Raw genomic sequence first — 25,271 nt, forward strand, 5'->3', positions numbered from 1 at the left:
GGGGTGGTAAGGGAGGTGTGCAGGAATTGTGGGATTCAAGGCAGACTATTTATTGGAATAAAAATGATAAAACTCCTATATATAATGAGGTGCATGCAAAAAGTGTAAAAGTATTTGAATCCAAGTATTTTGCTCTATAGCCATGATAGTCACATAGTACACAGTTGGCAATAAAGAGAAACTAATAATGTATTCAACTTACTCTTTTATTCAGATACTATCTGTAGATATTATATGCCTCTATTCCATGTGATCGTGCGTTATACATACTTAACAGGTTGTATGGCAAGACTGCCTGTTAGATTTAGGATCACTTCTAGTGTGTTTTTATATTTTATAGCTTGCTTAGATATATAAATGAAAAATAACAACATTCTTCATCCATGGGAAAAAAAATCCTATAGTACAGATCTTGTTTTAAATTCGTAAGCACCTTTCTGAAAGGATTAGACAACAGAAATTATCATTATTAGCACTGAAATTCTAAGATCAAAATCTTCAGCATATTAATTCAGATTAGAGATAAAAATAGAAGTATTACATAAAGGCAGAAAATACCCCTTGCTTTTCTAAATCATGGCATTTCTTCAAGATTGAGGAAAAAACAGAAGGCAAAGCAGAAGTTTCACCCCAGAGAGAGATGGCGAGGCTTCCAAAGTGACAATGAAATGCTTTAACCATATGCAATGATAAAATCTGGAAAAGGGACCCAGATTCAAATTCCAATGCCATCACTCACGTGCCGTCTGATCTCATACATATCTTCTCTCTTGCTTGGTTCTTTCTGTCCTCCTTTGTAAAATAAAGTTGGTCTAATGGACATCTAAAATTTATCCTAGTCTCAATTTTTTTTTTTCATTCTAGGCTCTCCTAATTGCCTCCAAATAATGATAATGGAACATCATTTCAAGAGATGGAATGCTCTCTCACATGTGAGTTCACATCCTAGTTAACAGCTCAATACTTAAAAAAACAATGGTTTAAGTATTTCCTTGTACTGAAAGCTAGGGCAGATGCATATTTGCAATAAATTTTTAATTATGACCTATGTGAAAAGCTTGGTTTTTTAAAATACAGAGATTGTAGATTTGAAGACTTTAGAAACCTGGGATTTTATTAAGTTCAGATTGAAACTGCTGTATGAATCAATCTATTGGGTTAAATTGAAAAAAGAATGACAAAAAAGGAGCAAAAATAAAAACTTTTATGCTCCTATATTATTTTATACTAGCATGTGCACAGCTATATAGAACTGACAGCAGCTCTAGATGCGAAGTAAACTGCTCTGTGGATTCCTTACTTCACTAAGTATTGCACTGGTATTGGGAATCCAGTCTGCTGAGCAGTGAATAATGGAGCAGGGGTAAATCAAGGAAATGGGGAACAGTTTCTACTCTGCAGAAAGGTTCTATCAGGTTTATTACACGAGTGATGTGAGAATAAAGGGAGGTGCAATCAGATAATTCTAGGTACGCGATGTGAATAATAACGCAAAATTTTGCAATGTGAATAATAACGCAAAGACTGTGTTGAGAATCATGAAAACATGCATTTAAAAAGAATGCTATCCCATCCCCCAAGGTTTCAGTTCATTTTATACTATCTTTGTGTAACTGTCCTTATCTCGGCATTTTAAAAAGACTATAAATGTTCACGAGTTTGAGAAAGGTTAATCAAAGTTGCCTTTTATTCTCAAAGTTGTCTCTTTTTCTTCTATCTCTTGCTACTTAGAAACTTTTTAAGAGAACACCGGAAATAGACAAAATACAAGAGCCAGGGGAAGTAAAAGACTTAGCTCTATAAATTATAGTGTATTTTGGAAGACTATTTTAAACAAGTGGGTTTGGATTGCGAATTAATGTTTTTCCTCTGTTGACTCATTTTCACTCTGTGAACAGAAAAGTATTTATTTTAATGACCAGTTTTCAATTTCTGCTGCTAGTCAGGTCTGAAGAAAAAATGATCTGCTGTAAAAGCAAACTATTTTCTCCTCATGTGCTGGAACCCATCCAAAAAGTTCTCCTCCAGGGGTGGGTGATGGTTCAAAAGAATCTGACCCCACTGAAAGATCTCCATTACATGTCACTCAACTGAACTCATTCATTTATGAGCACCACTCCTGACTTGAGCACTGCGCTCCTTCCTAAGATCTTGCTCATTCGTTCGACTTTTACTAAATAACGTTTTGTCCACCCTTTATAAATGTATTATCAAGCCTGTGGATGTATACTTTAATAAGAAGCATCATGGATCAAGAAGTATTTAGCTATGGGAACTGTTCAGTTAGAATTCATCACCCCTACTGCGTACCTAAAACAAAACCTTGTTATTCATAAGTATTCGATACACGGCTTGCAAACATTGTTATTGTTGCTAATAACAAAATAATTCATTTAATTATTTTGGGTGAAATTACCTTTCCACCCTTAGAACTAGCTACTTTACTCCGGAACTACATGGTTTTCCCCGAACATTTTATGCCTTTTGTACAATTTCCTTTAACTGGAACTTCTTATATTTCTACCTACGAGACTGAGCTCAAAGGTTGGGTTGTTTTGAGAATTAAATAATGTATAATGTGTACAGTGCTTAGTCCAGTACCTTATATGTAGTAAGTGCTCAGCAGTCACCTACTATCATCCTTATTTACAATTACATTTTCCACTTTAGGTTCTGATTTCGTATAGCCAGGGAGTATTGACCGCTTCTTCATCCTCCTTGCACCTTGTACAGCAGCTGGCATAATGGGTGAATAAATCACTGAACAGTATTTTTACATAGTAACATGGCCATATTCTTCCAGAGGTATTTTTAAATATCAACAAGGATTTGTACAAAATCAATTTGCTTGATTCTTGAAAACAGTTGGTGAGTTATTTAGTTAACAAGTATCCTCTCAAAGGATCTTTTCACTATTCGCCTATTACATACTTTAAGTTCTCACTGGTAAGAACGTCAAATTAGCTAACATCAAATTAACGCAGGTTCTGAATGAGTGACTTTTTTAAAAATGAGGTTCTACTACCAATGTGAACTTATAAAAATAATAACTATAGTAAGGTGGGTTAAATTATATTTTAAAAACAGTTTGAAGTAACCCAGAGTGGAAGAGTAAAAATAATTGAATTAATAAAAACTTAATTTTCAGTAAGGAAACTGTATATAGTTCTATGTTTTTGCTTTATATTGTCTTTTGTCACTTTACTAGGAGAAAAAAATAAATGCTTCTTCTCTTATAAATAAAAATATTTTCCTTTATGTTTTCCCACAAAGAACGCACAATTTCATATGGCTTGAGTGAAGAAATATCTCCATCCCTCAAAATACTTTCCGGACCTCAACATCTCCTGTTCAAAGAATCCTGAGATTTACCTTCTCTTACAAGTGGCAGTGATCTCGCTGAATTGTACACATTAGAGTTTGGAGGTCTCTAAGTACCTTTCATTTGTGTTGAATTAAATCACACGTTTCATTAATTATACAGGTCATACATTTGCCTAGGAGTTAAAATATTCACTTTCAAAATGAAATAAATGAAGACCAGCTGGTTGAGAGGACATGGGGCATATGCAGGATGTATTTTAGAATTTATTTATTTATTTTTCTTTCAAGTCTTTGACTCCCTCATGTGCGGTGGCTTGACATTTCCACATTTTAAGTTTATCTAAACTGGTTCCATGTCTTGCAGCAAAAGTGGCAGGAGGGGGAAGAATTGATTCAAACATGGGTTAAAAAAAACAACAACAACAATAAAAACTCTAATCTCTACCCAATAACTGATAGGAGTTATTTTCAAGGAAAATTCAACTTTCAAAGCTTATATTATGAACAAAGTATGACTACGATGGCTTATTTAAACAAAACTAACATGGTTATTTTCATGGGATGTGTACAGAAAGAAAAATATTTTAAAAAGTGCTATGGCTTTTCTAAACAAGGGAAATAATCCATTGAGGCCTCTCTCACCTCTTTGCCTGGGTGCCTGTCGGGTAATACCGGGAACAGGATATGCCATCCCAGGCACAGTAAGGGTCTCGGGCCAGGCAGCAGTCGGCACAAGCACTTCCATACATGTCACACTGATGGAATCTGACTTGGGCCACGGCAGAAGCAGATCCAATATACAGCTGTTGCTGGAGACATCAAAGAGAGAGGCCACTAGCAGACAGGGACAGAACGCTCACGGAAATTCACATTTATACACAATCACTTCTGTGACTGTTCACTTAAATTACTGCAGTTTCTCAGGATGGGTAACGGAACACTGGTACTTTCATTTCTCTAAGATCTGAAATACTTTTATAGGCCTGGATGCCCAAGTAACAAAACTGCTACACTGAGCTTGACAAAAATCTCAAGAAGTTGACTGCTCTTTTGTTACATAAATAGAAAGCCTCTTTCGTCATTTAACACAGTAGATCTTTTTAAAAGAACTTTAGGGATGCCCAAGAACAGACTGGATAAGTAAATGGTCTTCTGTTGTTGTTGTTGTTGCACTTTTTAAACTGAGATGCAATTGACAAATAACACTATATTAGTTTCAGGTGTATAACATAAGGATTCAACATTTGTTTGTATTGTGAAATGATCACCACAATAAGTCCAGTTGACATTCCTCAACACATAGGTAGAATTGTTTTTTGTGCTCTCTCAGCAACTTTCAAACATACGTTAGGGTATCATTAGCTATAATCACCATGCCGTACATTATATTCCCAGGTCTTCCTTTATAACTGGAAGTTTGTACCTTTTGATCCTGTCCACCCGTTTCGCCCACCTCCCACCCCTTGCCTCTGGCAACTGCCAAACTGTTCTCTGCAAAAAAACAAACTCGTTCTTTTTGTTGTGTTTGTTTCAATTTCACACATCAGTGAGTTTGTATGGTATTTGTCTTTTCTTATTTCACTCAGTATAATGCTCTCAAGGCCCACCCATGTTGTCACAAATGGAAGGATTTCCTTCTTTTTGTGGCTGAATAATATTCCACTGTACACATATGTCACATTTTCTCTATCCATTCATCCACTGACGGGCACTTAGGTTGTTTCCATGTCTTAGCCATTGTAAATGATGCCACAATAAATGTGGGTACAGGTATCTTTCAGAGTTAGTGGTTTGTTTCCTTTGGATACATACCCAGAAATGAAATTGTTTAATCATAAGTTCTATTTTTAATACACTGAGGAAACTGTAATGTTTTCCATATTGGCTGCACCAATTTACATTCCCACCAATAGTGCACACTAACATGTAACATTTAAAAGAGTGATACAGATATATACATAGATTGAGGGAATAAACTGTAAGATACATTGTTAAGTAAAAACAGTAAGTAGCAGAACAATTAACATTACACGTTTCTGTTTGCCTAAACATAAATAGTTATTTATAAATAAATTTGAGATACTATATGCAACAACTATTTCTGGAGAAATTTGCACCAGAAACTGGTTCTAGTGAAGTGGAGAGGAGGTCTATGTTTCACTGCACACTCTTGTGTTACGATCATTTACCGTTAGTTTTGCAAAAACTTCTAACAAAAAAATTACAGAATAACATCCTATCATGATTATAGAAGTAAATCTACTCTTATTCCTTCCTCTAATAATAGAAAAATAAATCTATTACATGTAAGTCGCTATATAGTTGTAGCAGAATAAAACTGTAACTTGTTCATGTATAAGCACATCTACTTCTGCTCTTTATCCTGGACCTTGACTCACATATACATATGTACACATGCACATACACACAAACTTACTCTCTTTGAAGAAATCTCCATAGAAATAATAGGAACAGGATTCTGAAAAAAAAGTTTTTTAAGTTTTTAAAGAAACACAGGAACATACTTTAATATGGTTGTAAATCATCTGAACTCATATTAGGTATATGACTAGTTCTATGCTAGCCTATAGCTTTCATTTTAGCAAATTAATAGGAACATATAATTACACTAAAATATAGCTTTCTTTTAAAAACTATCTTTAATGGAATAGGACAGATAAGTAAGATGAAAAAAGTAGTGAGTAATCTAAATAGCTTACCATTTGTTTCTGAAATATAACTTGTATTTGCATTTGAATATTACTCAAGCTTTGGAAACTCAAGTATCTCTAAATAAATGGTCGATCACAGCGTTCTTTCTTATGAAGTATTTGAACCATTAGAAGTGAAAGTTATGTTTCTGAATAGGTGATATTGTTAACAAACCGCGTGACTTTAATTGTTTAAATACAAGCCTAAATAAAATACTTTTTCTGTTGGAATTATCATGGTCAATCAATATGAACCCAGGATGCTTTGAGCAAGATGAGTAACTTGATTGTCTTCAAATTGCAACAGAGGAAGGATGATCTATAACACAGCTTTGAGAGCCTGTTATTCTAGGGCTGGTGATTAAGACTCAAGTGTCTCAAATGAGTACCACAAATTCAGATGGATTCTGCCAGTAGACAAGCAACAGGCAGGTGGGATCCACTCTGCGGATGATTATCCTTCAAAGAATTATTTTTTCAAAGAGAAAATTTGATCCCCTGTGTAAATATTTTTTTCAATATTTTCAACTACAGAACCCTTTATGCAGGCACGCACACCTCATTTATTCATTCCAGTGACGGTGTTTCTTAGGGTTGATATAAACAAAACACTGTGGCAGGTGCTCCTCATAGGGGAGTTATCATCCCTAATGTGAAATGAAATCTGACGCAGAAATCCAATATGCAAGATAAACAAAAACATAGCTGCCCTGGTTGAGATAGGAACGTGGTTAACTTCGGGTGTGGCTATGGGGAATCTAATCTCCAGGACAGCCAAGGTGAAACGAACTGTTTTTCATCAATAAAATATTTTCATACGTATCCATTACAAACATATACTACAGTCAATCTTCATAATTTGCAGACTTTTGTTTTGTTTTGTTTTACAACTTTGCTTACTTGCTAAACTTCATTTGTAATCCCACTATTAATACTTACAGTGTTCGTGGGCACATGCAGGCACATAGAGGTAATAAATTTTGGTTGCCCAACGAGTACAACCCCAGCTGAGATCAATGAATGCGACATTGTCTCCTTGTTTCAGCTCTTGTATTCTAAACAAGTGTCCTTTTCATGGTCTACTTAATGCCACAGTTTCCACATTCTTGTGCTTTTTATAGGCAATTCTGATGTTTAGAATGGCCTCTAAGCAAAGCGCTGAAGTGCAGTCTAGTGTTTCAAAGCTTCGAAAGGCTGTGATGTGTATTATGGGAAAATACATGTGTTAAGTAAGCTCTGTTTATGCATGCGTTATAATGCCGTGGATCATGAGCTTCACGTTAATCAACAACATAAACTAAATAAGGTGTCTTTCAATAAAAACACAAAAGGACCAATGTTATATACTGACCAGGTGACAAAAATGTTGTGACTAGAGACTCACAGGAACCTAACTGCGTGTGTCCCCTAGGAGCATTGGCCAGTATTCACTAATGTAGTGTTCACGGTGATTTTAAAGACCACACCTGCCACAAACATTGACACTTGAGTCTGTGTGTGTGTGTCTCTCTGTGTGTATGTATACATACAATTGTCATGTCTAACCTTTGCATTATCATTTTTTAGTTTTCTTTTTCAGTAAATTCTTTGTGGTAATAGATATGATAAAAAGCAATATATTTATCACAATGTCCACAACACGAAACCTACTGCTTTGTTTTAATTGACTATGTTGGTAGTACATTTGTAAAATGAGACTTTGCAATAATGATTCTAGAATTCATATGTGGTATGTGTTATTTCTTTAAATCACAGTTCATATACTGAAGTTCTTTTCATGCTAGCTGGGGAAATACTGGCCTTCTCATTTGAATAATCTACAATAATCACATAGATTTTAAACCATTTCTCACTTCAAATTCACTCTGAATTCACAACATACCCGTTAGAAAAAAAACTGACCTAACATCTTTCCTATTTACAACTCATTTGCAATTGTCTATAATACATAAATATTGGTGATTTCTTTTCTTTTTTTTTTTTTTTTTTTTACAAAAATACCTTGAATATCTGAAGTTCTTCTAGAATTACTTCTTCCATTGATTCTGTTTCTTGGTTATAAATCGTGATTACTTTCAGTACAATTCCATTATCTGTAAGAAAGGAAAAGAGATAAACCAGAAGCTTGTCACAATCTGGTTTCCAAAACAATTAAAAACCATGCAGGGACTATGAATTTGAATAAGCTTTGAGATTTAGATGCATGAAACAGATAATCATTGCTAGCTGAAGCAATATGACTACTTATATATGCATATTTTCAAAGAGTAAAAAAATAACTTTATATGCTTGGCTAAAAAATAAGACCAAATAACATGTAATTATTTTTCAAATAATCTGATTTGGAATTTCAGTTAAAGACTGAGAAATAAAAATGTACTTATATATAATGATATTTGATATCATATTATATATATACACACTTTTTTTTTTCCAAAAGATTATTTATTTATTTATTTATTTGACAGAGATAGAGACAGCCAGCGAGAGAGGGAACACAAGTAGGGGGAGTGGGAGAGGAAGAAGCAGGCTTCCAGCGGAGGAGCCCGACATGGGGCTCGATCCCAGAACGCCAGGATCACGCCCTGGGCCGAAGGCAGACGCTTAACAACTGAGCCACCCAGGTGCCCCGCCTATACACACTTTTAATACGAAAAATTCAAGTATCTACTACTGAGAAAAGAGTATAAGTACTCTTGCACTAATCGTCTGGATTCCATAATTATTAATAATTTTATAAATTTAAATTCATATTTCAAAATTCCACCAAATTTTTATTATACCTGATTTTATCAGCTTGGTCTTTTCAATAAAAAATTTAATAAGACACTAATTTGCCTGTAAGAATAATTTGATGCAGTGCTAAAATTTTACAGTTCAGAAAAAATTAGCACTTTGGAGGTAATGACCTAAGAATTATACGGTATTTAAGTAATTTGTTTAAAAATTATCAAATTTTGTGGTTGGGTTAATAAAATTTGTTTAAAATAAAACTAGTAACAATAACCCGTATAGTACATGAAAAGGAATACAAACTATAATTTTTAAGCCAAGAACACATAATAAACATTAAATTATTATATCACACAAAAAGCAAAGATGAATTTCAAATTATTAATTTGCAACTAGTGATTTGCAAGAAGGACTTTCTCTCCCTATATACAGTATTGTACATACACACATACACACACACATGCAGAAAAATAACTACAATTGGTGGGATTTTCCAATGTTGTACTCATCACACTTTCATCAAATATGTTCTTTTGTGCTGTAAAGCTATGGCTCAGTATAATGATATCTCTGAGTTAAACATCGTTTACATGATAGCATAAGTATATATCTGATATTTCCGGAATTTTCTCAGACAGCTTTGGTCAATCTAATGAGAAAGTATTTCCAAAAACACTCCTGGATTGATATACTGTATATGACTGCTGCTTTCCAGGACACTGAAAAATAACATACCTTTTCCCAGGCTTAATTTATGCTTAGGTCTATCAAATATTCTTCTTGCTTATGGAACTTTAAAAAAAAAAAAAAAAGCTCTACTAGATGTCATTATGAGTGAATTCATGCATGACCAAGTAATTTTAAGTTTGTTAAAGAAATGTGATGCTTTGTTAATCTTGAATCCACAGTGCAGAGCACATTAACATGAACCTCGCAAAATAAGGATAAAAGATAGCCTACACCAGACATCAATTTCTGCAAATCAGATGAATGTTTCCTTACTTAAATCTTTGCTTTTTCAAAAAAGTATGAATGGAGAAGCCCAAGCACCAATACTAATATTATGTCCTGGCTCCTGATCTACATATATGCAATGTCTCTGTAGAATTATGTCTATGACTGAAGTTACATATGGTAGGATGCTTACTCTTCTAAATAGCAACTGCTGTAGCAATGACTATCATGCATATGAAAAAAAGAAAGAAATGATCATTTAAAAGGCTTTTTAGGGGCGCCTGGGTGGCACAGTCGTTAAGCGTCTGCCTTCAGTTCAGGGCGTGATCCTGGCGTTATGGGATCGAGCCCCGCATCAGGCTTCTCTGCTGGGAGCCTGCTTCTTCCTCTCCCACTCCCCCTGCTTGTGTTCCCTCTCTCGCTGGCTGTCTCTCTCTCTGTCAAATAAATAAATAAAATCTTTAAAAAAAATAATAAAAGGCTTTTTAAATGGCTATAGAATTTTAAAGTACTTGACGGAATTTGTTCTATATTACCCAGATGCTAAAAGATTCCAAGTTCTCTTCCACAAGCTAGATCTAATGTGTGGAATTAACTGAAGTTGTAGATTTATTTGAAAGTATCACTTTTTAGCATATTTATTATTTTGTTTCAGTAATGCAGGATATTATAGCTTTGCTCTAAAAGTTTACCTCCGTTACGAGTATCACTTGGCCTGTTTGGTACAAACGGTTGATTCTGATGGGGCCTGGTAAGAACTGTTGTGATGATAGATTTAGGTGAAGTTACTGTCCCAAGCGGTTTAGGAGCCCTTGAGACCTTACTGAACAGCCGAAGGCAGCAGTGGACCTGGGGGATGGACAGCACAGCCATCCTTGCTATGGTGGCCTCCTTCCTCGTCGAGAAGTTCTGCTTGGAACCAGTGTTTTTTATTAACATCAATTACTCAATCCTTCACTTACTCACTTGTTCAAAGATATGAAGTATTGACTGTGTATCAGGAATTATGCGCTGTAACTGCCCCAAATCCTCTCTTCCGTTGCAGGGAATAAGCAGTGTGCAAAATGGTCTACTGGATTAACAGATATGTTCGTAGGTTTTTAAAATACTAATAATGTTATTGATTTTAAGATTCAACATATATGTCTCAGTACTTTCTAATCTCTTTACCTGTCCCAATGAACAAGACATCGTATTGGCCATCCTCAGCTTCCACTCGATCTACTGCTATTTGTTTCAGGTTATATCTTCCATCTGTTTTTACCAGGATTGGTTTTTTATGGGCAGGTTTTATGGGCTGGTACATAAGTGGATGGCTTCTTGCAAATCGGATGGCATCATCGGGATAGTCCTTGGTGGTTCCGTATTTCCCACCATTCACTTTGCTGGCACACTGAAATACAAGTAGATAATTTTTTTTTCTGTCTTAAATCTAAAGAACACATTTATTATCAATATGAAAACAATCAGGAAACTGGACGTGTTCAATTAGTCAACTGCACTTAGAAATATCTACTAACCACATATTAGAGAAATAAAATCATTAGAGAAATAAAATGTGCATTAAAGACTGCAAAGAAAGACTGAATTATTCCAAACATGCAGCTCTAGAAAAACAAAGAAAGTAGTGAAATCTTGGAAAAATGAAGTACTAAATAATACTGGTAAAATTCAAGGGTGGTAAAAATGCATATTAACATAAATATTGTTATTGCCCCCGTTTTCTGAAATTTATTTTTTCACATTGTAAATTAACTTCCGAAGGTAAACAATGTTATTTTCATAGCAAAAAAAAAAAAAAAAAAGCCTCTTTGTTGTGTTAAATCCCCCACCCTGGATTAAGGATCACAACTGCACAAGACAGTTTTCCTATTACTGAGACTAAGATAATAATGTGATGGTTCCAATGGACTCACTGACTATAGAATTTTAGTGCTGTAACAAAGAAACCTATATTACAATTCTGTTAGTGTTAATTAAGGACAAAAAAACCCTCTCTGTTCTGTAATCTGTATGAGTTTATATTATTTCTGTGTGGATTCAACACAATAAATTGAGAAATCGAGAAATATTTGCTATAACATGCCTGAATTCCTAAATCACTGATTCAAAAAATAAATGTTCAATAGCACCTCAGTTACTTCTTGGAATACCTTTAACTGTGTTGATTCATGCTCACTATTAAACACTTCCTCATTTAGTATATTTCCCTCCAGAATCAGCAGCAATTGCATGATTATGTTGATAAAGAATTTTCCGCTTTCGGGTATAAATACAGTAGTGTAGTAATCAGATTCTGCAAAGAGGGCATTTTTAATGGTTTGTTTTAAAATTCAGGTCATGTTTCTTAATTTGGCCTGAATTTTTCACTGGAGAGTACTTACATGATACATAATTGGAAACACTCTGGCCCAGCCTGGAAGCAGTTCAGTAACCAGTCACTTCCTCCAAATCTCCTTTAATACCATGTGGTTTCAAGAAGCATTTCCAGCAAAGCCACAGGAGTGGGTTTTCTCCATTTAAATTGTAATTTCAATCAATAGAGTGAAATAAAGTATACTTTATGTCTTACTGGAAGTAATAATTTTAAGCTAGTGAGAATGATTGAAATGGTAAAGCTTTACACTTGTTAATGGAGGTAAGGTTTGTTTCCACTTTGGATTTTGGCTCGGCAAAAACGGTTCCTACTTCACTTCAAGTACTTGAGGAATCAGCACAGTGATGGGTTTTCACCAGCTGCTCAAAAGAATGTAGACTTCGACTTGTACGACAAGTTAAATGTCTGTTCTCCATGGTCCATGAGCACATACAATGAGCCTACGTTTTGCCAACTTAGTTGTGCGCACAGGACACACGATACAAAACCAACATCGTTATCATCATCATCATTTTTAGATACATGTGTTAAGTAAAAGCACAGAAGTCTGCATGGCGAGTTAGGGAGAATCTCGGCAGCATGAGTGCACAGAGGCCAGTGGTAAAACTTCTGGAACTCTAGTGGCACTTTTGTATTGGCATTTTTCTTCTAGGAGCCAGCAAAGATACTGAATGAGATGCTAAGTATTCTGGCAAGGCAGAGAAAAAGCTTAATCCAGTTAAGCTAGAGTGAGAAGTAAGGAGAAAGTTTGGCCTAGGGAGCTGAGAGGCTGACTCAAATATTACAATGTAATTATTTGATAAGGTTCTTCCCCTTGGAAATTGCATGTGACACTAATTCTTCTGAAGAAGTGGAGGGATATGATGCTCTTTTTACTGGATGTGTCTGTGTTCACCAGTATCTTAAAAATACAATTTCAGTTGGGGTTACTTAGACAGCCAAAATATCAATGATAATATATACTTTATAATGCTAAGATGTACTCATCACAGACGTTTTCATTAAATAAAAAGCATACAACCAGATATAAGAAGGATTATTTCTTTACTGTACAAGTAATCAAGCATATTTTTGGGTGTAGAATTTCTTAATTGTTTAGTGGAAGTCTTCTAAAGCATCTGAAACACTGGACAAAATATTACTAAGAGAGCCTTTAAAAAAGAAGAATATTTTGTTAAATGCCTAAACTTACGGAACCAGGCCTTGGATAAGGGACTCTTCCTTCATAGAGTGACCAGTGGTATTCAGGTCCTTCCTTATGTGCATATGGTCCATTAAAGGCTTCCCGGATGCTAGACATGTGATAGACACATATTGCATGCCCTCTAAATATATTACTGGAAAAAAAATAGATAATTACTATTCTGGAACTGACTAGCTGAGCTAGTCACACCCTTCAGACTACAGAGAAAAGGATGAAGTCTTTTGGATAAAAAAGTTGCAATCTCTTAGATAAGGGATATTCTAGAAATATTAACTACTGCAATATTTTAAGTACTGGAACTCTAAAACTTACCATTGCTTTATCTTATTACAATAAACTGAAAATGATATTGTTAGACTAAGAAAAGTGACATCTGTCACCTCACTTTATTATCGCTAAATCTGACACCACGTTTTTATATTTTTATGAAGGAAAATATGGCCTGAATATTTGAAATGATTAATTCCCAAGTTGAATATTCATTTTAAGCTTTATCTCCTTGTATGTTGTTTCGTATTCACAGTAGACAGTGTTTGCCTAATCACTATGCTGTTAATACTGCTAATTCTGTTCAAATTTTACTTGATTTTTCAGTGTATATGATCAAATAACAAGTCTTATGAAACTTTGGGGCTTTGTTCCATTCTTTACCTTGGGGTCACAAAGGCATCAAGAAGCTTGCTGTATATCCCCTCCTCCCGTGACCTCCAGGCCACTGCAACTGTACCAGAGGGAAAAGAGGACTGGACTAAACTACATTAATTTGGGGGAAAATGACTTCAATTATATAAAACTCAGATTCTTTACCTCCAGAACTAGCAACAACTGAAATCTTTTTTTTTTTTTTAATAAAAAGTTCTACTTCGAAGGATAAAGACAGCAGATGACTAACGATAGCAAGTTTCACTGGCAGCATTTGTGAGAAGATTCTGCGAAAGGACATTTTTAAGTGATTTGTTTTAAAAATATGGCCGTATTCCTTAATTTGGCATGATCTGAATGAATGCTAACATGTCCCCAGCTCCTGTGATAATCAAAATAATCAATGTTTGGGCAAGTGTTCCGCACAATGTGCAGGTCTTTCTAAATGTAGAAGTTCCTACACTTGGAGACACCTGTGGAACAGCGGTTATGTTACTGTCTTAGGACATCAATTCACACATTTTATAACACACCTTGAAGCAATTGGAAATGCCTACGATAGTGAGAAAACCAGAGATAGTCTCGCAACTGAAGTGGCAATAAACCTTTGATCACCATGCTACAAAAATCAACCTTTACGTCAGGTAACAGCTGGGAAGCCTTTTCCTCAGATTTAGGTATAAATTGAACAGTCAAAATTGAAATTATGGAAGAAAATAATGTGTTGTCTTTGAAATCTAGACAGATCCATTATGCTATCACTTCGGAAAGTAGCTTATAAACTGACCATACTAACCCACAGAGAACCTATTCTGGTTATCCTGTAGCTTTTATTATATAAAGCCATGGAATTAGAATTCGGTGTATAATTCTTCACTGGCATAAGAATAAAGATGAAGTTAAAAAAAAAAGTCAGGGATTTTCCGTAGACTGTGACAACTACCAGTCTATATTCGCTACTTTACTTTGCATCAAGGAAGAACTGAGAGCAAAATTGTTTCCATGTTTCTCTGTTGAAGAAAAGGTCTCCCTATAATAGAACAATATTTATCGAAAGAACTTTATTATTTTTTTCAAAGTGAGCATAAGGAATCACCTGTTGAAAAAACAAACGAAAGCTTTGTGGAGAGACCCTGAGCAAACAAGGTAGACATGATTATGATATAGTTTACGACCAGTGCAATGCAAAAGAGGAAGGGAATTCGATCATTCTATCCCTGTCCAAAGAACTGAGGTATATTCTTCTTTTTTTTTTTTTTTTTAAGAATTATTTATTTGAGAGAGAGAGAGAGCAAGAGCAAGAGAGAGTAAGGGAAGGGGGATAGGGAGGGAAAGAATCTCAAGCAGACTCTGCGCTGAGAGCAGAGCCCAACACGGGGCTCCATCTCAAGACCCTAAGATCATGACTTGAGCCAAAATCAAGAGTTGGATACTTAGCCAACTGAGCCACCCAAGCAGCCCTAAGGTATATTCTTTATTTCTCATTCCAGTCATCTCACCCCCACTCTCCCCTATTTGGAAAGACACACTCAGGAAATTACATGTGTAAACTTTCAACCAAAACTGATTCTCATGATATTTTTTCATTCATGTATTGACACACGTGAAATAACATTTCATATTTTTCCAACACTCTCATGTTAAAGAGAAAAATAATAGATTATATGCCCTAAGCTTGAACAGCTTATTTAAATTTAAAACATGGAAGGCAAATCATAAATATATGTTTGCTACGAATCTACATGGGATCAGGACAACCTGGGTAAAGGAGTGAGCAAAGTACTCTGTGATTAAGATATCAACGAATATTTCTTACAGATAGCAATGACAAGTACCAGAGAACTGATATAAAGCAGTTTTGGAAGAGAAAGTCATTTGAAGCAAGACAGGTGGGTAAATAAAACCATAGTGATGGAACCCTAATGAGTTAGACACAGATTCTGTCAAGGTATAATCTCATAGGAAAAACTTCCAAAGCGGAGTGGCTAACAGTTGCTAGAGAGCGTTGAAAACCTTACTCGGAAAACTATATAACAATTAAAAGAATTATGCTAGCCTCCATAGCATGGAACTAATATCTTATAAACTATGATAAGAAATTCATTCTGTTGTAGGTCAGAGAGGAAGGAGATTAGGATATTGAGCACAGAAGGATGCTGGGGCGCTTCAAACAGAAACAAAGATCTGAATTGAGGCCATGGTTTTAAAAATAAAAGAACAACTGCAAATATAAGAGAATGAAGAGAAATTGGTAACATAAAATAATAGACAATGACAATGGGTCAACAGTATTTCCTACTTACATACACAGTAAAGGAGTAAGGCATATTTTGTTTCATGTTTTCATAGATCATATAAATTTCTCACCTGGTAGTGTTAAAGAGTCCAAATATCACTGGGTTCTTATGATCTCTGGTGTGCAGCAAGAAAATATCCTCTGTAAAATTAAAGACCATTACATGAGTACTTTTAGTCCTCTCTGCGTGTAAAGAAAATCTATTGACATAAAATAGCTTAGAACCCATTACAGATTGAAGACATCAATTCCTTTCCGTACACAGTCGTACGCCCATGACCAAATCACAACAGAGTGAAACACTTGGCTGTTCAGGATGACCTTGAGCTGGGCCTCAAGGAAGGAACGAGGTGCTGACTGTCAGCTATTCAGAGGGATCTCCTGTTCCTGCAACTCCCCTGACCCCACCGTGTGGATCTGGCCACAATGAAAAGAACAGAAACTTGCTCATTGCAAGAAGCAAGTTCCCATACGTGCTAGAGATAGTGAGGGGTAGAGAGGACTACACATCAAAGAGTAAAATTCAATTCTCTCAAGAAGATTTACCTAATTCATCAAAATAGGTGTCTATTCCATTCGTGCCTGGTACTGAGCAGACCAGTCTGGCTTTTAGGAAAGTGCTCCACTTATTCACCAGTATCCTCTGGCCACCTACATCATTCTGTGACGAACAAAAGCAGGTGAGTGAGTACCTAAAGAGCTTCTAACAACAACAAATTGTATATTATTAGATGTGCAGATGAGAACGGTTGTAATTTTTTAAATTTAATCCGGAAAATGTAGCCTAATCCTCAAATAATACCATACGTGCAATCCCCCCAAAATTCCTTGAGCTTTGCACATTCTGCCTTGTTAGTACACTTCCACTCTGGGCCATTAAATATGCTTTCCAGGTACTAAAGAATGTTAATAGAGTGGTCTATCCTATATAAAGTAGTGGCTTTGATAACACAGTGAACTTTAATATTATTTTAATGATAAATAATCTGCTTATCTTGGAAATACAGAAAGGATCCATTCTTTCTTTTTCTAAAAGAAAAAAAAGCTTGAAATACATACACACACATACACAGTACATACATATTTGCATACATATACACACACAAATGTACTACATGCACATATATATGTATATATAAATTTCCTCTTAAGTTTATTCTTAAATATCAAAGTAACTTTACATTTGCAATATTATTAGCTTTCTCTCAATACATATTGCTACTTCAGTTGGTTTTGAACATTTGCTAACAGCCTATTTGAATACCCAACCAACCACAGATGTTTTTTTCTACAGAATCAACCGAGTGAATTGTTGAAGCATAACATAAATTACTTAGAATGTGGACTAAAGAAACTAAAAAGACTTTGGTTAAATTAATTTTTAAAAATGGGGGGGCGCCTGGGTGGCTCAGTCGTTAAGCGTCTGCCTTCGGCTCAAGACGTGATCCCAGAGTCCTGGGATCGAGCCCCGCGTCAGGCTCCTCCGCTGGGAGCCTGCTTCTTCCTCTCCCACTCCCCCTGCTTGTGTTCCCTCTCTCGCTGGCTGGCTCTCTCTGTCAAATAAATAATAAAATCTTAAAAAAAAATAAAATAAAAAGGAAGCTCAAACTTCTGTGTGGGAAAAAGTGCAGCCTAACTACAGACCAGCTCTTCTTAGCGTGGTTTTGAGTGTGAGGAAGATCACACACAAGGCACAGCTCTTTTAAGATAAAACTTTCAGGAGATGGGAAGTCTAAAGATTACATAGCAAATACTGGTTTTAGGCAGCTTACAGAATCCTAGAATATCTTTTTTTTTTTTTAACTAGAAAATATCTTGAAGTAGAAAGCCTACTATGCAATCACCAAGGCCTGACGGTAAATCTGAGATAAGCACGCAGAAGGAGAGAAAAAGGCAGTCCTCACCACACAGAGTCGCCCCACCCTGGCGTAAATGGCGTGCGCACCGCTCTCTGCTTCCAGGGCCTTCTCGGTAAAAAAGAAATACACTTTGTTGTCATCTCGGTCTTCATTGTCAGGAATCATATACGAACCTACAAATTTTGGTTCTACAGATATAAAAAAATTAGAAGAAAAGTAAAATAGTTATCACAAGAAAATGCTAGGTTATTCTAATAAATTACATATCACATGAATGGTTCAGTTTCAATAAAGTCTTTTCCTCTATATTTTGTATGAACAGTAAAATCATGTAGATACCCTCATTTTCTTTGCAAACCAACAGTTTTGTTTAGAACTAGGAGAGGACATTTTAATTGGAAAATAAGAGTCAAGAAAGGAAAAACCAATTTCAAACAACATACCTTTAAATGCATTCAAAAGAACAGATTAGGGGCACAATAGTGATCATCTCCACAAATTTCCTCCCGTATATATAAAAAGTCAACAGAAATACATGTACAATATTTGAGCAGAGAAGTTTATCATTTTTAAAATTCATACATTATCTACCAGTGCAGCTCATGGAAGACCATTTTAATTTTAAGGTAGAAAATTTAAGTCTTTGTGTTTGTAGTCTAAGGGATCTCAGTGAACAACCCTTGACTAATATACTACATCAAATATTTTAATGATAACATGCTGCCAATAATGATTATGCACTCTAAATCTTAATAAAAAGGCTGAAAAAATTTAAAAATTCATTATTAAATGGCATTTTAATCCCTGGACAGGCAAGTGTGCCAAAACATAAACACCATCCCTTACAAAGAATTCTGTCAATGAATGGCTAGTGATTTTCCTAGAATTTTGTCTCTAAATACAATGTGTGTGATCCCATTAAAATGAGCAAAGCAATCAATTCATCCAAAATTATACCAACTGGCAAGAGAAAACAAAACAACTTATTGGATAAAAGAAGGTTTTTTTGCTCTTCATATATTTGGTTTGTTTTCTTCATTTAAATCCTGATTTCTAAGTAATGCTATGATGGCAATTTGGTTTTAAAATAGAGCCAGTCCATTTTGATATAAAATGATACATGCACATGATAGATAATATGTTAATATTACTAAATATTACTAAAATTCTGAAATTTGTAAAAACTGTAAAAGACATCTGTATTGTTATTATTATCAAAATGGCAAATTTCCCATGAGTTCCAGGCTTGTTTTCAATTCTGATATACATACTTTTTTCTCCTGAACCCTACCTTTTAACAAGCGCTCGTCATCATGCTCGGTGCGAATATGAGCCAGTCGCCCCATGCTCCGGAAGACTGCAGCGTCTCTACCCCAGTAGTCACTATAGAGTCCAGCAAACAATTCACTACCTACATGGAAACATCAGTTAAAAAGAAGTCAGTATTTGTTTCTGGATCTGACAACAATCTGCAAGCCACAATTACATCAAACATATCCAGGTGTACTGTATAGATGACCTTATGAATACCATTGTAAGAGCATGGATTGCACTGTCAGATTGCTAGGGCTGGAATATCAACTGCCCCTTACTAGCTGTGTGAACTTGGGCTAGTTGCTTAACCTCTCTAGGCCTCAGTTTCCCCATTTCCAAACAGGAATACCACTCAAAAATATTGTAAAGAGTCAAACACTTCAAATAATAGCTGGCATATACTAAGACCTATATGAATATATTTTTTTTAAGATGTATTTATTTGAGAGAGAGAGAAAGAGAGAGAATGCACAAGTGGGGGCAGAGGGAAAGATTCTTAAGCAGGCTTCCCCCTGAGTGCAGAGCCCACGCAGGGCTTGATCTAATGACCCTAAGATCATGACTGATCTGAAATCAAGAGTATGACTCTTAACAGACTGAGCCACCCAGGCACTCCAGACCTATATGAATATTTGACAAGTAATCTAGTTCATTTTATTTTACTAAACTTCTTTTAACCTTCATATCATCAGGGTATTATTATTAATTTTTATATTATTATTATTGGTATGATATGCAAGACCGCTAACTCAAATCCCTCTTGGAACAAGAGGTTGCTACCATGAACATGATTTTACTGTAGGAACCACAAAGTCTGACAAAGTTGTAAATAATCCAATTAGTTGTCATTTATTTGTAAGTGTGTGGCTCAGATGGGAACGATATAAAGAATTCATTATCTTATCAGTCAGTTAAGAGAAGGAATGGAGTTAGTTGTAACATGCACTAGAGGACCCAGACTTAAAATCAGACCAAGGAATCACAAGTGTATGTAGGGTTTCAAGAAATGACAATGTGTCCTCAGAGATAACCAGAAAGACACTAAAATAGCTTATGAGAAGAGGAAAAAAATAACAAATAGAAAAACAAAATAAAGGTAAAGGGAACTGCAGAAAGACTAACACCTCTGAAGCATAGGAACTTGCAGTTCTCTTTTGTCAAAGGGACAACAAAGGATAAGCAGTGTGCCCGTGAGTGGTGCCAGAGGGATTGTCCTGGGCATAGCGGCCTGTCCCTGGCAAAATCTCTAAAAGAAGCAAATGATAGTAGCAGATCAATAGAAGCAGCACCCTTGATTTAGGGTGGTAAAATTCTCATGATGACCATCATGTAACTCTGGACAGGTTTCAAAATATAGAGTTGATGATTATACTGAACTCAAGGTATTAAGATGTTTTCTGTTAAATATGAATATGTACACACAGTATTTGAAATGCTTTAAAGTTTAAGAGGATTCAAATTAATTATATCTCTAATTCTCTAATACATTTAACTGAATAATTTTAGAATTAAAATTATCGAAATTATAGGTGTAAAAATTTGACCAACTGTATAAACAGAATTTGAGAACTTGATCTCATGATTATACATTTTATTCTTTAATGATTTATTTATTTATCTTAGAGAGACAGAGAGAGAGAGAGAGCGCGGGGTGTGGGGGGGAAACAGAGGGAGAGGGAGAGAATCTCCAGCAGACTCCCACTGAGCAGGGAGCCCCACCCTGGGCTTGATCCCACAACCCTGAGATCACAACCTGAGCCAAAATCAAGAGCCAGATGCTCAACCGAATGAGCTACCCAGGCGAACCTGTTTATAAATTTTATTACATTTTAAAAATGATTTCAATATTTAAAAAGGTTTTTTTGAAGGTAAGGCCTTTAAAACTTTGAAAAAACTTGAATAGACTAAACATGCTTGTATGGGTTAAAATTTGAGAAAGTAATCAAATGAACTGTAAAAGGACACTTTATAAAGTAGTTTATTTTCAACTCGAGTTAACTGACTTACTCTTTAGAAAGTGAAGATAATTGCTTTTGTTAAAGCAGATTTAAAAACAGAAAAATGAGATATAAATTGAATTTGAAGGCTTAGCAAAAATAAGCTTTTAGAAATGTTGTAATAATAAACTAATTTACATTTATACAAAGAAAAGTAAATGTAAATAACTCTTTTGGTTCACAAAATCCACTAAGGATACCTTAAGAAAATACAGGAAATAAATAAAATCTAGGTTTCCCACTGAGGAATTCGCTTTTAAACTATACATATATGTAATATAAGAGAAACAGGAGAGAGAGGGGTAAATATGTCAGAGTATTAACAATTGATGAATCTAGGTAAATGGTATAAAGGTGCAAATTTTACTCCTCTTTCAATTTTTCTTTGTATTTGAAAAATTTCCAGGTAACAAGTTTAAAAACAAAAAAGAGCTGTATTTGTTGAATTCATCCTGTACACTCGAATGTATGCTAAGTGAGAGGTGTGATAAGGAAAGTAACAGAAAATGAAAAACAAAGATGCTCTGGACTTAAAATATAATTTGATACGGAAAAGTTGTATCAGAACTCTTATTTAAGCATGTTCTTCGGTAACATAAGGGGAAAAAAGCAATGCAATTTATATCCAAGACAGTTAATGTTATATTCATCAGAAAGTTATATTTGTATGTGGAGAAGACGTATTTTGAGATAAAATGCATTCAGTGGTTAGGGATATGATCCGTTCATGGGAGGCATTCTGCACTACTTGCACATGGATAAAAGAGAGTCATGTTAAATTCATTAAAAGGCCTTGGGGAACATCAACTTTATGGCATGAAAGAATGAGGTGACCCATAAAAGGGTTCATTGACTACTGAACAACCAAAGCAAGGATTCTTCTGAAGTGTTTTTGTTGTTAATTATTAAACTTGATTATATTCCCATATAAAACATAAAGTCCATTTTGGAAAATTATTCTAAACAAAACTTATTTTTCTAATATGAACTTGGCTGAATGCTTAATGCACAATGGGTACAAAAAATAGATTTCTTAAAAATCATGACAGTTTTCTATTAAGTTTTTAATACTTGATTTGACTTAATTTCTTAAAGCATTTCTAGAACTCTGATATTTGAAAACACTACTATTATGGGAACATAATCTTCATATTAGTTCACAACAATTTTATTGCACTTATCCCAATCTGAAACACCGTATCAAAATTCTACTCCTTTTAATCAATTTCACAAACTTAAACAAGTACCCCTTAGAGACACTAGATGGCAGCCCTATGATACCGAATAATACCACATTCAAGGCAAGTTATCTGCATAAAGGAAAAGATGATGTATTACCAATTTCACCCCATTTCCCTTTTTGTATTCAGATAAAAGAAAACAGTTTGTGAACAATTCAAATAACACAATATGAACTGTGTGACTTAAACTTCAAAGAAACCAGACAGGTGCTAAAAACTCAATGCTGTGTAAACTGAACCAAATGTGTTTCTGTTGGAAATGTTAGATTTTCCTCAGAAGGGAAAGATTCTCCTTTCATAGCTTGTTATCAGTGTAAAGAACAAAATAAATTCATACTAAAAGATAACAGTTCTGCTTGGTAAAACATTTTCCTAAGGGAAAAAAACTTTAATGAAAAATCATGAAGCAGAATAAGTCTTTAGACACAAATATTACCTAATAGTAATTAAATGAGCCAACTTCAGCATCATTACAATTGATACTATTTACAGCAAATACATAAAGTACATATGTAAATATTTCAATGGAAAACTTTAAAATTATAACCATTTGATATCATTAGGGTAAATTTGTGAATCAACACCTTGGTATTTTACAGAGTGCAAAAAAATCTGGATAAATCATATTTTCATGGATTGAAAAAAAGGTTTCATATAAATAAAAAAATACATTTTAGAGTTCCAATGATAAGAGCAGAAATATCCAAGTTTTCAGTTTTGTGTGTCTATAAAGACATAATATTTAATAAATGTATTAGCTTAGCCATAAATTTAACTGGTGTCTGATCTATTTCAATATTCTGAATATAAATAACCAACTTGATTTTTATGCCATTTATTACATTTCATTTGTTATAGCACTGCATTCTGATGGTAACTGATGTTATGTTAATTTTAGATGGTCAAGTGCGCTTATTATTAAAAAAATAGAGCATCCACAGGGTGTTCTGACAGGTGAATGTAACTTACTATTGTCATGCTCAACATAGGCTCTCTGTACAGACACAAGAACGGGGGGAGAGTTCTGCATCGGAAATCTGTCATACTAAGCCTCCAGCTTGAAATCTGTTGTTCGATATATCTCATGGTCTTCATTACTTGTAAAATCACAGAGACCTACACGTAATTTCTTGAGCCCGCCAAGCTTTTATGTTCTCTCTGCCTGGAAACGTTTTGCCTGAATTCTGCATCTCCTTTCCTGCGTCACCTCCCATGTACCTGGCTATTGACCACTTCCTCTCTGAAGTCTTCCTTGACTAAACTTTTGTTACTGTAATGATTCCTAGTTAACCATAGCCCCCCTGCCTATTTCTATCATATTGCTCACCCTACTATATTAACCAACTGCTTATATGTTTGACATTATGCCTCACTAGAACAGGCCTCTTGATGTGTCTTATATACTCTGTTCCCCAATATCTTGCACAGTGTCTGGAACACAGAAAATGCTCAATAAGCGTTTGTCGAATTCATGAAGAGCACAATGAATTAATTTCTCAATGTAGGTTTTTATATTTAATAAGCTATGAAATGCAATAAAAACTCAGGACAAGATTCTGATTTTTCAAAAATGCTTCAGGAAAAAATACTAAAAGAAAGAAAAAACTATCAGGCATTTATATGAATAACAGAGATCCCTGAATTTTTGTTCCTTAAAAAGCCTATATTTAATAATTTTAATTCAGGAACACAAGGACTCTTTTCTTCCAGTATTTGTCCCTAATGGTTTCAGCCCCCAAAGACTGTGTCTACACTAAACTGCTTATATGGAAGAAAGTTAAGAATCATTTGACTCTTGGCAATATAAAAACAAACCCACTGTAAATAATTCTAAGTTAAAATATGTCATTACAATAGTTTTCTACATAATTCCTTTTTTATAGAACTCTGAAGTTTTAAACATACCGCACTGCCTTCATGTTTTATGAAACTTATCAACAGCTTTGTTCATGGACTGTATACTTACTAATCAATTTGAGTTTTTAGTTGGAAATACAGATTTTAACTGTTTGGTAAGACAAAATTCAGTTTTCCATGCTTTTTATCTTCTTAAGTTTTACTCAAGCATTTCTCCTATTTGTGTTATAAATATCTACACATCTAAATAATGTGAACTATATTTGCCTCATGGACAGCACATGGCTAAAGACTGATGTAACTGCTTCAATTTATAACAGCTGTATAATTTTGTTAGAAAATCATTCTAATATCAGATGCATTATTTTGTAGAATGACTACAGCAGGCATCATTGCATATAGAAACAAGATACACACGAGAGGATCGGGATGGAAAAGAATGATCCACATATTCCAACATCCACAGCTCAGTCCACACTCCCACTCTGCTTAAGATGATGAAAGTAACCAGGCAGAATACATCCTTGTATTAGTTATATAGCTGTTGTTTGGACTTTTTTTTCTTCTATCCTTATAATAACTTTTGTTTGTTTTGAGGAATCCATAAGCAAAATATTCAAAGAGGCCCATAGAAACTAGTAGTTATAGCCAGAAGCAACAACGAGCATGTGGATAATTGGCATTTTGCCAAATGTGAGAGAGCAACAGAGTTGGGTAAGGAATTATAGACATTCTTTAGGGACAGGAACATGGCAAAGGAAT

General features: G+C 34.8%; 1 protein-coding gene across 2 annotated transcripts in view; it reads right to left on the reverse strand.

The window, feature by feature from the left end:
• SEMA3E (semaphorin 3E) overlaps positions 1 to 25,271 on the reverse strand; it is a 255,930-nt gene that overhangs the window by 22,765 nt on the left and 207,894 nt on the right. For both annotated transcript variants that reach the window (XM_057304254.1, XM_026504656.4), the window contains exons 6-14: positions 19,392 to 19,511; positions 18,146 to 18,288; positions 16,788 to 16,902; positions 16,313 to 16,382; positions 13,292 to 13,436; positions 10,893 to 11,115; positions 8,037 to 8,128; positions 5,762 to 5,803; positions 3,967 to 4,133 (exon numbers count right to left, since the gene is read on the reverse strand). In XM_057304254.1, the coding sequence (XP_057160237.1) occupies positions 3,967 to 4,133; positions 5,762 to 5,803; positions 8,037 to 8,128; positions 10,893 to 11,115; positions 13,292 to 13,436; positions 16,313 to 16,382; positions 16,788 to 16,902; positions 18,146 to 18,288; positions 19,392 to 19,511 (1,117 nt within the window). The remainder of the gene's footprint in view (positions 1 to 3,966; positions 4,134 to 5,761; positions 5,804 to 8,036; positions 8,129 to 10,892; positions 11,116 to 13,291; positions 13,437 to 16,312; positions 16,383 to 16,787; positions 16,903 to 18,145; positions 18,289 to 19,391; positions 19,512 to 25,271) is intronic.

The sequence above is a fragment of the Ursus arctos genome, unplaced genomic scaffold (assembly GCF_023065955.2).
Source record: "Ursus arctos isolate Adak ecotype North America unplaced genomic scaffold, UrsArc2.0 scaffold_3, whole genome shotgun sequence".
Lineage (NCBI taxonomy): Eukaryota > Metazoa > Chordata > Mammalia > Carnivora > Ursidae > Ursus > Ursus arctos.